Raw genomic sequence first — 13,358 nt, 5'->3', positions numbered from 1 at the left:
TGTTGAAATCTAATTCCCAATGCTGAAGGTGAGGTCTGATGGGAGGTGTTTGGATCATGGAGGTGGATCCCACACGGCTTGGTGCAGTCTTTGCGACAGTGAGTGAGTGCTTGTGAAATCTGGTCATTTAAAAATGTGTGGCCCTCTCCCTCAACTCTCTTTCTTGCTCCCGCTTTTGCCATTTGAAGTGCCTACTCCCACTTTGCCTTCTGCCATGATTGTAAGTTTCCTGAGGCCTTCCCAGAAGCCGAGCAGATACTGGCACTATCCTTCCTATACAGCCTGCAGAACTGTGAGCCATTTAAACCTCTTTTCTTTATAAATTACCCAATCTCGGGTATTTCTTTATAGCAATGCAGGAGCTCCCTAATACAACATGTGAATGCTTAGAGGGGCCAGGCAGGATATACAAGTGACTTGAATGACTGAGTTTTAGAAAAAGGAATAATGGGGAATGTGAGGAGCCAGGATTACATGCTTCATCCATGTTCAAAAATGAAAATGCATTCTGAAGGCCAAATAAAACGATGTGCAGATAATATGACCCAGGGGCTGCCAGTTGGCAAACTGTTCACAAGTTTTACTGCAGAGTCTAAATGTGATGAATAAAATATTTTATAAGGGAGACATTTTAAGTTATATGTTCTAAGCAGCTTCCAAAGCTTACTTTATGTGTGTGTGTGTGTATTTGTATGTGTGTGTATGTATGTGAATGACTGTGTATTGGGATATATGACATATGACTTGTGATGTCCATTCTATTCACCAGGGCAATAGAAGACCATGAGAAAGAAAATATAAATCTGGAGTCCAGCTGCCTGGGTTTAAATCCCAGAGTCATCATGGGCTATCTTTGTGACTTTGGGGAAGCTACTAAACTCTCTAATCCTCAGTTTCTCCTTCTGTATAATGGAAATCATAATAGTACCTATCTCATCATGGATCAAATGAAATAGCAGGAGAAAATGCTTAGTACTTGTAGCACCTAACACTTAGTCAGTGTTCAGTTTAAAAAAAAAAATTACTAACTTTTTGTCTGAAAGATTTTAGGAGGCATACAATCAAATAAGAAAAGATAAGTATCTGTAAGAATCAAAATAAAAGGAAAAGGAGTGGAAAAATAACAGAGAGTTAGCATATCATGTATACTTGCTATCCAATTGGCTTTAGTTCCTCATAGCTAAAACAAAGCAAAACAAAACAAAAAACACGTCAACATGGTTCCTAGAAGCATGTCCCTCTCATCTCCAGTTATTTTTTATGTGCCATGTTGTTACAGATTAAACAACTATGACTTGCTTTCCATGATATTAATCAGAATTATAGCTACAGAGAGAAGAAATATAAACTAGCATATTTATTTCTCTACAAATTATTTTGGTAGGTAGTAGTCTATGTATAGTGAGATAAGAAATAAATGATGAATCCCAAGTTTAAAAAATGATTTCCAGTAGCTCCAAATTTCCACTAAAAATATAATCACTGTGGTTATGCACTGATACTTATTCCAGTCTCTTAAAGAACTTTAAACCAATTTATTGAGCCCCCAAAATCTCAAACCCATCTGAAAAATAACTCAATTAAATACTTTGTATAACTCTTTAGATAAAACACAAATTCATCCTGGTACTTTGATAGACTTTATGGTAGAAGGCACCAGTAGGAGGAAATTTAACTACTTTTTAAATCTTGAAGCCAAATCTTAATTTGTTGAAATACCTTTGGGAAGAGAGGAGGGCTAATAAAAGTGATGGGAACAAGATGTCCTAGGAGAGGTTGCCAGTGCACATTCCTGGCACAATCCCATTCATCTTTTCATGACTATCAAAATAAGTCATCTTACCGGTTTTACATTCCATGCAGACGAACTTGCTATCAGGGAGTGATGTCAATCCCAGGCACTCCAGGTGAAAGTGTTTGCAGCACTCTCCCTCACAAGGAATCAGAGAGTCACCAGAGCTTTCACAAATCTGTAATATGGCAAAAAGCAGTGGTTCTCAAACTTTGGCAAACATCAGGACCACATGGGCGGCTTGTTAAACACAAATTACTGGGTCCCTCACCCACAGATTGTGATTCAGTAGGTCTGGTGGGGGCCCCAAGAATGTGCATTTCTAATACATATCCAGAAGATGCTGATGTTGTTTGTCCTTGGCCTTCACTTTGAAAATCAGAGAACTAGACAATTACAGTATTTCCAGATCCAATATGGTATAAAGTTTAAGGTCATACTTAATCTTTTGGGATTCCGTCTTTGGGATCTGCATATTTAACTTTTCTTCACAGGGCAAAGCAGTATTTTTCAAGAACAGTAATAATACACTGAGAAAGTTATTACTTTAAAATTTTGAATTTAAGAAAGTTTTTTCAGTCAGTCATCTGCCATTTACTTCCAATTAATAATAGTATATCACACTAAAGATTGGCATGTGGGTAAGTATTCCAACTCAGAAAGGGAAAAAAAGAACCAGAAAGAGGTTTTAGATCTGTAGCTTTAAAGTAATATCATAATAATTTAGAAACATATTGCCCTCTTCAACAGGAGTTAAGTCTATTACTGGCAGAATATAATAGCAATTATTTCAAGCCATAACACCAGTTACCTGCCTACCTGACATACAGTGTCCTTCTTACTCATTCCAGTGCCTCTTCTGGACAAACTTGAATCCATGGACTGCACATCAGAAACGTCTGCATCTGCAGTAGCTGAAGGGCTATCTACTTGCTTTCCAAAGCCTACCTACATAGAAAACATAGCATTTTTAAGAAAAACAAAACAAAAATTCCCTCAAAGATAAGATGCTATGAAAATCCTAGTAAGACTTGCTCAAACATTAGATCTTGACACAACAACCTCTTTCTTCCTTCCTTTCTTTCCAAAATCCACAGATATCATAGGTCTGCTGTTTTGGGAAAAACTGTAGTTAAAATTACAAACAAACTATAGTTTTGTTATATAACATGAGAGCAAAAGAATTAAGAAGCTCAAAATAACCAAAGTGATTTTTTTTCTATGAGTATACAGAAAATGTCCCAATTTCCCCAAATAAATAAGGCAAAAGCATTATGTTCAAGAAAGAGCACTTTGTCTAGACCTTTGCACATATTTACCTGCAGGTCACTCAGTCCTCTAGAATCGGAGTCAGATGTGTCTCTGTATGCTGAACTAGTCATTTCTACATCAGTTGAGGCGCGACTCCTTTTCTTTAGAGGTTTACAGGAATCTGAAATCTCGCTGGCACCTTAATACAACATACTGAAATTAATCCTAAAATAGTACTTAAGGTTTGTTTTAATTTTTTTGTGTGTGGGAGAATATTTTCTTTTCCCAAACTCATCTTTAGTGTGGAAAAAGCACAGCTCTCTTTGTAACACTGAAGTAATGAGTCAAAACTTCAGAACTTCTGACCTTCCTGGTAGTGACTGATTAATTTACAACCGCTCTATCAAAACATTTAATTCAGTTCTCCTCTCTAAAGCTATTTTCAGTCAACAGAGCCCACGTTCCAACCTAAAAATCAATTCTATCAAAATTGCAGGATAGCTGATGGATTTGGAGCAATTCAAAGAACCATTCAATTTGGAGGGGGAAGACATAAAACCCAACACACTGTGTAGCTTACAAATATGGTTGCAGAGACATCTCCATCTTGTTTTTATTAGGGATGTGACAAATCTTTGATTTGTATTCGATTCGTACACGGATAGTGCCATTTTCCCCTGAATTTTGCAATTCAGTTGATTATTGCCCCCCAATAAAATTTGGATGTTCGTAATTGTTCATCTGAGACTTCCTTGGTGAAGTGGCATTTATTGTGACCATTAACAAGCGCTGCAGCACATCTACATATGTCATGCCATTTAGGAGGCACATTGCTGAGGGTTGTAAATGGACAGTGTTCAAGTGCAGCCAAATCACGTAGAGCTGGATGGGAAGGCCTCTATGTGGAATTTGTGCGGGAAGAAATAAATAGGAAAAAAAAGGCAGAGAATAGTGTGGAATTTTTTTTTAAAACTGTGTGTAATACAAATCCAGCCAAAACAATAGTGCAAAAAGTTACAAAGCAACAATCTCTTGGGCTAATGCAGTATAGGCTATACAGAAACAGCCACGATGAAATGTGCAGATCAGGCACGGTGAATACCAAGGAACCAAGGAGACGGTTAATATTTCAACCCACAGTTTGTGTTTTGGATTTTTTTCCCCCAAAATTTCCATACAACAAACAGACATCTAGATCAGCCCAGCAAGCTATGGTGGAAGTGTGCAGTCCAGAAGAGCCCATGGAGAAACAAGTCTCCTGAGGCCATGAAGATCCGCAACAGGCTGAGTGAGAGTAGCACTTGGAACATAGCCACGTTCTGTGGTGGAGGAGGTGGGCCTCGTTAGACTGCTCAGATTACTGGAACCTCGTTATCACATCCCATTCTACAAGTTTTTCACTGAATGTTTCCTGACATCTATAAATGAGGGTGCCTGCCCATGTTAATGCTGATTAAAAAACACAAGTACACAAATCTATCTCCTTCATTGCTGGTGTATGGACCCAGAACACCACCACAAAATATTTCCTTGGCCTAAAAGATCACTGGATTAACAAGGAGTTTTAACAGAGGAACAGGAGTGCTGTACTGAGAGGCTTTCGAAGGGAAACACAGGTACCGCCATTTCCGATGAGTTTCTGAAAATGCTAGAAAAATGACAGACTGCCAAAGACAGCTGTCATGCTGTTCTCCATGATAACGGCACTAATATTAAAAAAAAATAAGAACTTTTAATGATTGTAATGTATACAGTTTGGGCTGTTTGGCAAAACCCTGCAGATGTGCATTAATGATGCTTTATTTAAAAACAAAAAACCAAAAACAGTCCATGTTGAAATTGATCAGTGTAAGTTAAATGGTGGTTTTTAGGCTGGACCCATGATTTAAGCTGTACCCATCCAGCTCCAACCGAAAAAAAAAAATCATTTGACTGTAAAAGCAATTGTTCAGAGTCTTGAAGAAGAAACCAGGCAGGAAAATGCCAATAATGATGATTGGCGAAATCAAAATCGAAAACAAAGAAACTGTTTATCGAGCCGCCGACAAAGAAATCTTGCATGGAGACTACAAGTCTGGAGTTTCTGGGATGAAATTGTACAGGAATCTCAGTCCACAGTTTCCTCAATCGCTGCGGAGACGGAGCTGTCACTGAATCTGACAGAGCCCTGCACTCCCCGGTCCGCCGACCCTGTGGAATGGTGGAAACACAACGCAATCAGGCCTCCTAATCTCGCAGCGATCGCGATGTCTTTTCTTGGAGCTCCGCCAAGCAGTGTTCCCTCCGAGAGGCTGTTCAGTTCTGCTGAGGATCTCCACGGAGACCATCGCTGCAGACTTCTCCCCGAGAATGCAGAGAGGCTGTTGTTTTATTTTATTTTTAAATAATGCAATTTGCCCAGAGTAAACTACAGGTATTAAATACAGTTTGATCTCACCAAAACCGCACGAATCATGCTATGGAGTTTGTACTGTAGTCAAATTGCACACAGAAAATACAGATATAAGTTTAAGCTTTCTTAAACTTTGTGCATATCTCAAATAGATTCACATAAGGTCATCTAATAGTGGCCATAAATATGCTATGAATCATTTTAATTTACAAAAAGATTTTACAGCACTGTAAAAATAAATGTGGCAAGATTTTTTTCAATAAGCTTGTCTTGTCTGATTTGTCATAGTCCATGTTTGACAAACATGAATAGCTACTATTCGGTATTCAGTCGAATACCAAAAAAAGTGGATTCGTCACATCCCTAGTTTATAAGCCAGTGAAACCCCAGAATCTTATGGAGAAAGGCTGGAAACAGTATCAAGTCTACGTGGTGTTCTCCAATTTACCAAAACAAGTAAGACTTTTCACGTGGAGGTACAGAATAAGATCAATTCTAAAAGTCACACACACACACAAACACCGGGGAATACTGCAATTTCACACTGAAGAGCAACAACAATGATTTACAGAGACAGACAAAAATACATGGAGTACAAATAAGTAATTCTTAAAAATTGGTTTTAATCAAGGAAATGCAAAGCAACATTATAATACTAACTCACCTTTCTGTAATCCAGTCTTCACTGTAGCCTGAGGAACTGTTTCAACCTGTTTGGACAGAAAAATACAGCATTAACAAAGAATTTTTTTCCCTTTTAATTATTAACAGAGGGAAAAGATACTTTTCATCAATCTAAGTAATGATGAGTGATTAATGTATCTGAAATCTGAACTCAGTCCCATCTTCTGGGTAAAGTTCTCTGTCTCAAGATCAGGGAAGGTTTAAATCCTAGCTGCCTGTGCTGAATATCAAGTGACAACACACAGCCACATGCTCTCTAGCAAAGACTTTTCCCACCATTCCCTTGGTATATGAAGAGAACAAGAATACTTTCCTCAGTGTCTGGAAGGCAGGAGAGGGGTTGTTTCTGCAACCGGCCCCAATGTTGCTAAAAACCCCTCCCGCCCCAAAGACGTTAGGATAAATTTTTACTTACTATGATACTCAGGTTAATGTAACTCACGCCACTTTAAGACCCTTCCGCGCCTGCACTCACAGCTAAGTTGCTGGGAATCAGGACCCTCTCTGTAGAGAGTGCTACAGGGCTCCATACAGCTGGAAGCTCAATACTTTTGCTGCTAGTACAAACTTAAGAAAATAAGTTTGTGATATTGCAAAAGCACTTTCTTGAGTGTCTTATGAACAGTGTCTTGATCCTACATTAGGAGAGCGAGATCAGAAGTTATTCTGCCAATGTATATGTAAAACACGTGGTAATTTGAGGATTGAACCATTGGAATTAGAGAAAGGAGGCTGTTTGGAGGAGTTCCTGTTTAAGCTATAAATTGAATTTCATGTTTCTTTAAGATGTGGTGAAATATGAATGCTGAAACACATTTTGTAAATATTTAAGGATTGTTCTAAGCTTTTTAAAAAAAATTTTATTTTTTTTACAACAGGTAAAAAAACATACAACAGAAACGCTTTTATAAGATACAATTAGTAATACAAATATAAAATCTTCTAAACAATCACTGGTATTGTTCTACTACTAACTATAACACAGTGGCATTAACAATTTGTCCCACTCTTTGTACTCATTCTGCTTATTAGTTTTAAACTGACTGGTCACAGACTGAATTTGGGAACCAGCTGGCAAAATCACAACTTCATTCTGGAAATGAATACTATAGATTTTCAAGAGCTTAGAAAGATTTTTTGGAATATAGTTTCCTAAGTATGCAATATGAAAGTTAATATGATAAATGAATGACAAATTAGTATTCTATTTAAATTTTAGTTAAATATTCTGGAAAAACAGTTTCACTTGCTTGGTGATACCACAGAGCACCCACAAAGTTAGATTTAAATTTGGAAGTTTAAAATGATGAAGGAAATATTTTAAATAGAAAAGCTCACATTCTTCCATATTAAATGGTTTAAAAAATATAAAACTTATTGGAACTAATTCTATTCAGAATTTGTTTTGTTTACTAGCAGGTGTTTAGGCTGTAAGAATGGATATCCTTTCACTAAAAAAATTAAGAAAAAATCTGATTGTGAGTTTAAAGAAGAATGGCTTCTAAAATTTTCTTTGAAAAGGTCATTTAAATGAATCTTACTACATTGATTACACTGGTTTAATACGCTTCAGTCAAAATGCAATCCCCCATACACACCTTTTTTTACCTAAATATTATTTATCTGACAACCTGATACCAGGCGAATATTCCACTGGGAAAATAACATTCCAAAAAATCTGCGATATTAACAGAAAAACCAGATCATCTATGATTATCTGTTTCTTAAATATAAGAATATAAATTAAATTGATTTGTTTAAAAATAAAAAAAATACATACCAGCAGCTTAAACCAAAAATCAAAATTTGAAAAAAAAAAAAAAAGGAACTCAATGATGGTTCCAAATAAAAATCATAAAAACATGAAATCATTTTGTTGATAACAGAAACTTCTAAATAAATGTAAAGGAGTTTTTTAAGAGTCTTGCACCACTGGCTTCCCATCTCCTGAAGCTTGTTTTCTGTGAAAATGCTTGAAGCAGAATCACAGGAATGGCTGTATTAAAATTGAGCACTGGAACCCACCGGGACAGAAGTGTAAGATAGTCCAGAAAGGAAACTCAGTGTGGGGGAAAGTTTCTCTTTCTTTTAAGACAGGAATGTAAGCCACAACATTTACAAATACAATGTTTTAACTCTCTACATGTAGGAACCCAACCTGCTCCTTTTTGATCTTCTTCTTTGGCACAACCTCAGTGGATTTCTCTGATTCAGAACGAGTTCTAATTGATCTTCTCTGTTGCTTCTTTTCTACTGAGCCTAAGAAATGATTTAAACACACAAACAAAAACTCATTTAAGGATACCTTGACATCTATGTAATTAAGATATGACCAAATTATTTGCTTTTCTTACCCATTACTTTTGGAATTTTAATTAAAGTCATTAAAATCTGCTAAATACTCAGGAGCATATAAATTATTTAACAGATCAAATTGTGAAGGCTGATGAGCTGAGACTGGGATTCACAAAGGGTCCTAAATTATACAAATAAAGGGGGATTGGTTTTTTAAAAATTAAAAAGTCAAACTAAAACAGCAGAGACATTGTTTAGTTTTAAAAGCACATAAACATCTTTAGGTAAATATAATTAGGGAATGAAGGGACTGAAGGATGCATAAAAATAACTTTATTACCCACTTGGCATTAGAAATTATTGGCTCAAAATTCAATCAGTGCTACACATTCTGCATTTTAACAAAGGAGTTTAATTAATTCTATATGTAAAATGGTTAACAGTGCTTGTTGCACTTATATAAGTTTTGCTATTGTTATTAATAACAAAAGCAGGAAAAGCAGGAAAGGCACAAAAATGTGACCAAAACCTAATCATTAATTTGACTATCAAGGGATCTGTTATATTTTGGAAATAATTAGTCATGGAAAACTAGTTGAAACAAATTATCAAGCTTTTCATGTTAAATGGTAAAACAAACTATTAAGATTTTTAGGCTGGGCGCAGTGGCTCACGCCTGTAATCCCAGCACTTTCGGAGGCCGAGGCGGGCGGATCATGAGGTCAGGAGATCGAGACCATCCTGGCTAACACGGTGAAACCCCGTCTCTACTAAAAATACAAAAAAAAAATGAGCCGGGCGTGGTGGCGGGCGCCTGTAGTCCCAGCTACTCAGGAGGCTGGGGCAGGAGAATGGCATGAACCCGGGAAGCGGAGCTTGCAGTGAGCCGAGATCGCACCACTGCACTCCAGCCTGGGTGACAAAGTGAGACACCGTCTCAAAAAAAACAAAAAAAAGATTTTCAAAGAGTACAATTCTTTAAAAGCAAATTGAAGAAAACTCACATGGACCCCATTTTTGGAAAGGATAAAACAGAAATTGAAGAACACAACTTGAAATAACACTAAGTCAAGAATGATTTCATTCTGTGAGCCTGAGGAGGAATGATACCTGCAATGCAGCTGTTCTCCATGTTTTCAGTGCCTGGACCACCTACATATTCCTTCCTAAATCATAGTCACCTCTGGCTTGCCATAGGAAGAAGCCACTAAGACCTATAAAATCAGATAGAAGCTCTATCTATAAAGCCTTTCATATAACCTTTATATTTTCTGCTTTCATTACTCTTGGCTATGTATAAATGACTTCCCTCACTTTAGTTCAAAGCCAAAATGAGGGATGCCACTACTTTGTTTTGTTTTTGGGAAAGAGTGGGTAGTTTGATAATAATATATTGTTTTGGAGCTGTGGTTAATTGATTTACAGTAATCACAAATAAAGGTGTTGGCTCCTTTCTTTACTCTCACTCTTCTCCTTACACTGACAAAAATGTTTACTAAGACAACAGATATGCTATCCTCCCAGACCAACCTGAGGATCCCAGAGATCCATACTTTAGTGTAAGTGTCAATATTCAAATACTACTAGGGAGGACAAAAATGAAAATGGAATTGCTTAAAAACAGAAAAGGCTGGGTGCGGTGGCTCACGCCTGTAATCCCAGCACTTTGGGAGGCCGAGGCGGGCAGATCATGAGGTCAGGATATCGAGACCATCCTGACTAACACGGTGAAACCCTGTCTCTACTAAAAATACAAAAAATTAGTCAGGCGTGGTGGCGGTTGCCTATAATCCCAGCTACTTGGAAGGCTGAGGCAGAATAGCGTGAACCCAGGGGCGGAGCTTGCGGTGAGATGAGATCGCACCACTGCACTCCAGCCTGGGCGACAGAGTGAGACTCCGTCTCAAAAAAAAAAAAAAAAAATCTTTACTTGTGTTGAGGGTAATATAATCACATCATGAAGAGCAGAAGATATTTGATTTACTGTCTTAGAGAGGATAAAGCAACATGATTTCTTAAAATGATTCTGAAAGTTACCCAAAGAACATATAAATTTAAAACCACTGAAGAGTATTATATTCATGTTCTAAGAAAGAGGTGAGCATTTGTGGGTTTGGAAAATAGCTTTGAAATCTACTGTGAATACAAGTACAATTCTTCAAACGACAAAAATGTGACAGTGCCAAACATTTTATATATCCCTGAAATTTACTAAGAAAAGGCTCAATAATTTCCTTAAGCAGTTAACACCAGCTGAGATGATGCAATTGGTTTATGAAGGGTGAACAAGTCTCTATTTTGACTTTTCTTTTTTTTTTTTTTTTTTTTTGAGACGGAGTCTCGCTCTGTCACCCGGGCTGGAGTGCAGTGGCCCGATCTCAGCTCACTGCAAGCTCCGCCTCCCGGGTTCACGCCATTCTCCTGCCTCAGCCTCCCGAGTAGCTGGGACTATAGGCGCCCGCCACCTTGCCCGGCTAGTTTTTTGTATTTTTTAGTAGAGACGGGTTTTCACCGTGTTAGCCAGGATGGTCTCGATCTCCTGACCTCGTGATCCGCCCGTCTCGGCCTCCCAAAGTGCTGGGATTACAGGCGTGAGCCACCGTGCCCGGCCTATTTTGACTTTTCAACTACTGAAGTTATTTTCACAAAAAGCAAAATGGTCACTTAAAAAGACAAAGTATGCTTATCAACCATGGCTGCTAACCAAACTTCAGCCAAGCTCAAAGCTTTACAGCACCAGTCCCTAAATTCAGTTTTCTTTTCTTTTTCTTTTTTTTGAGACGGAGTCTCTCCCTGTCACCTAGGCTGGAGTACAATGATGCAATCTCAGCTCACTGCAACCTCCGCCTCCAGGGTTCAAGTGCTTCTCCTGCCTCAGCCTCCTGAATAGCTGGGATTACAGGCGCGCACCACCATGCCCAGCTATTTTTTTTTTTTTTTTTGTACCTTTGTAGAGATGAGGTTTCACCATGTTGGCCAGGCTGGTCTCGAACTCCTGACCTCATGATCCGCCTGCCTCAGCCTCCCAAAGTGCTGGGATTACAGGTGTGAGCCACCATGCCCGGCCCTAAATTAAGTTTTCAATCTTAATTTACAACCTAAATTCTATGTGCCTGCTTAAGCAAAAAGCAATACTGCCTTTTTCCAGATACAAAGAAGTATAACCTTCCACTTAGAAAAAAAGGAAATATTCATAGCAGAAATTACATCTTACAATAAAAAGACTACATAAAAAGAAAATGTTCAGGCTGGGCACAGCGACTCATGCCTGTAATCCCAACACTTCAGGAGGGCAAGACAGGAGGATCGTTTAAGCCCAGGAGTTTGAGACCAGCCTGGGGAACAAGGTGAGACCCCCACCTCTACAAAAAATCAAAATAAAATAAATTAGCCAAGCATGGTGGCAGGCACCAGTAGTCTTAGCTACTTCAGGAGGCTGAGGTAGGAGGATCACTGGAACCCAGGAGTTTAAGGTTACAGTGAGCTATGATCACACCACTGTACTCCAACTTGGGTGCAAGATCCGGTCTCAAAAAAAAAAAAAAAAAGTTCAGTAACTGAGAGGAAGAAGAAAAACAAGCTCCATCTAAAATAAAACCATAATATTTGAGTTAAGATCAATCTAATATAGGAAGAATTTACTTTCTCCTTAGGAAACTGATTTCAAATAAAGATCCTCCTATTCCAGATATCCCATTTAAATTCAGACAAATTACTAATCATTTAGTGTAAAGAGGTAAAAAAACTGACGTACCTAATTATGGAAAGTGGAGGCCAAAAGATTCTTTTAATATTCAAAGAAGGGAATATTCTCAATTATGGCTAATGTGAAATCTTCTAAGTCCATCTACCCATTCCTTTGACATTGTAAGTTCATCTTTTTATAAAGTATTTTGAAATGACACAATTTGCAAATGTAGTACTGGACTTTGCTATTCACTCCCTCCTTTCTTTAACTCAACTTTCCTTCCCAATTCCATTTTAAAAAAGGCTGTTTAAAATGCCCCATCCAACATGTGCCCCATCTCCACTGGTATTACCTGTCCCTGTCCTGCAGCTTCCATTATTTTCTTTTTATCAAAAGCTATCCCAAGTACTTTTGTGAACAATGATTGTTTTTACTTTGCTATTTTAATAATTAGAATTTTATTTAAATTTCCCTTACAAAAATATTTACACTTTATGCCACTCAATCACAGGTTTGCTGAGTTACTATTGATTCAAGATTACCACTTCAGGTCTTAAGACTTTGATCCATCCAGAAAATTACTTTGTCACTGTGATACTATGATATGATAAGAAATATATATTTGATCACTACCCCTGGTTCCTGGCACAGAGCTCCTAATCCCTTGGAATTTCCTGCATAATACAAATGTTTTTTGTTCTAAAGAGGCAACTCTTGGTGGGTTCCTAGTTGGGGTCTGGTCACTAGAAAAACCAAGCTATGATTAGATGCTTTCTTTAAGTTCCACTCCCCATCTTCTGCAAAGGGGAGTGGGGCCGAAGACTGAGTTAATTGATCATGCCTACATGATAAAGCCTCCATAAAAATCCCTGAGCTACAGGGTTTGGAGAAATTCCAGGTTGCTGAACACACAAAGGTGCCTGTAGGGTGGTACGGCCAGAGAGGGCATGAAGCTCTACAGCCCTTTCCATATACCTTGCCCTGTGCATCTCTTCCATCTGGCTGTTCATCTGTACCCTTTGCCATATTCTTTAACATGAACCAGTAAATGTAAGGAAAGGGCTTGTCTGAATTCTGTGAGCTGCTCTAGCAAATGACTAAACTCAAGGAGGGTGTCATGAGAACCTCCAATTTATAGCTGGTCAGTCAGAAGTTCTGAAGCCCCAGACTTGCAACTGACATCTGAAGTCAGGGCAGTCTTAGAGAGTTGAGCCCTTACCCTGAGGGACTGGACTCTAACACCAGGGAAACAGTGT

The 13,358-nt window shown here is 38.1% G+C and overlaps 1 protein-coding gene across 8 annotated transcripts in view; it reads right to left on the bottom strand.

Moving 5' to 3' along the window:
- The window catches only part of NSD3 (nuclear receptor binding SET domain protein 3), a 112,289-nt gene that overhangs the window by 39,567 nt on the left and 59,364 nt on the right, over window positions 1-13,358 (bottom strand). For 7 of the 8 annotated variants that reach the window (XM_071068361.1, XM_071068364.1, XM_024791149.2 and 4 more), the window contains exons 8-12: window positions 8,278-8,378; window positions 6,100-6,145; window positions 3,112-3,242; window positions 2,612-2,740; window positions 1,844-1,970 (exon numbers count right to left, since the gene is read on the bottom strand). In XM_071068361.1, the coding sequence (XP_070924462.1) occupies window positions 1,844-1,970; window positions 2,612-2,740; window positions 3,112-3,242; window positions 6,100-6,145; window positions 8,278-8,378 (534 nt within the window). Of the gene's footprint in view, window positions 1-1,843; window positions 1,971-2,611; window positions 2,741-3,111; window positions 3,243-3,776; window positions 5,234-6,099; window positions 6,146-8,277; window positions 8,379-13,358 lie in introns of those variants that run through there. The other variant, XM_071068367.1, reaches the window with a different exon arrangement.

Source organism: Macaca nemestrina, chromosome 8 (genome assembly GCF_043159975.1).
Source record: "Macaca nemestrina isolate mMacNem1 chromosome 8, mMacNem.hap1, whole genome shotgun sequence".
Classification (NCBI taxonomy): domain Eukaryota; kingdom Metazoa; phylum Chordata; class Mammalia; order Primates; family Cercopithecidae; genus Macaca; species Macaca nemestrina.
The sequence above is the reverse complement of the archived record's forward strand: the minus strand, read 5'-3'. Positions and strand labels throughout refer to the sequence as shown.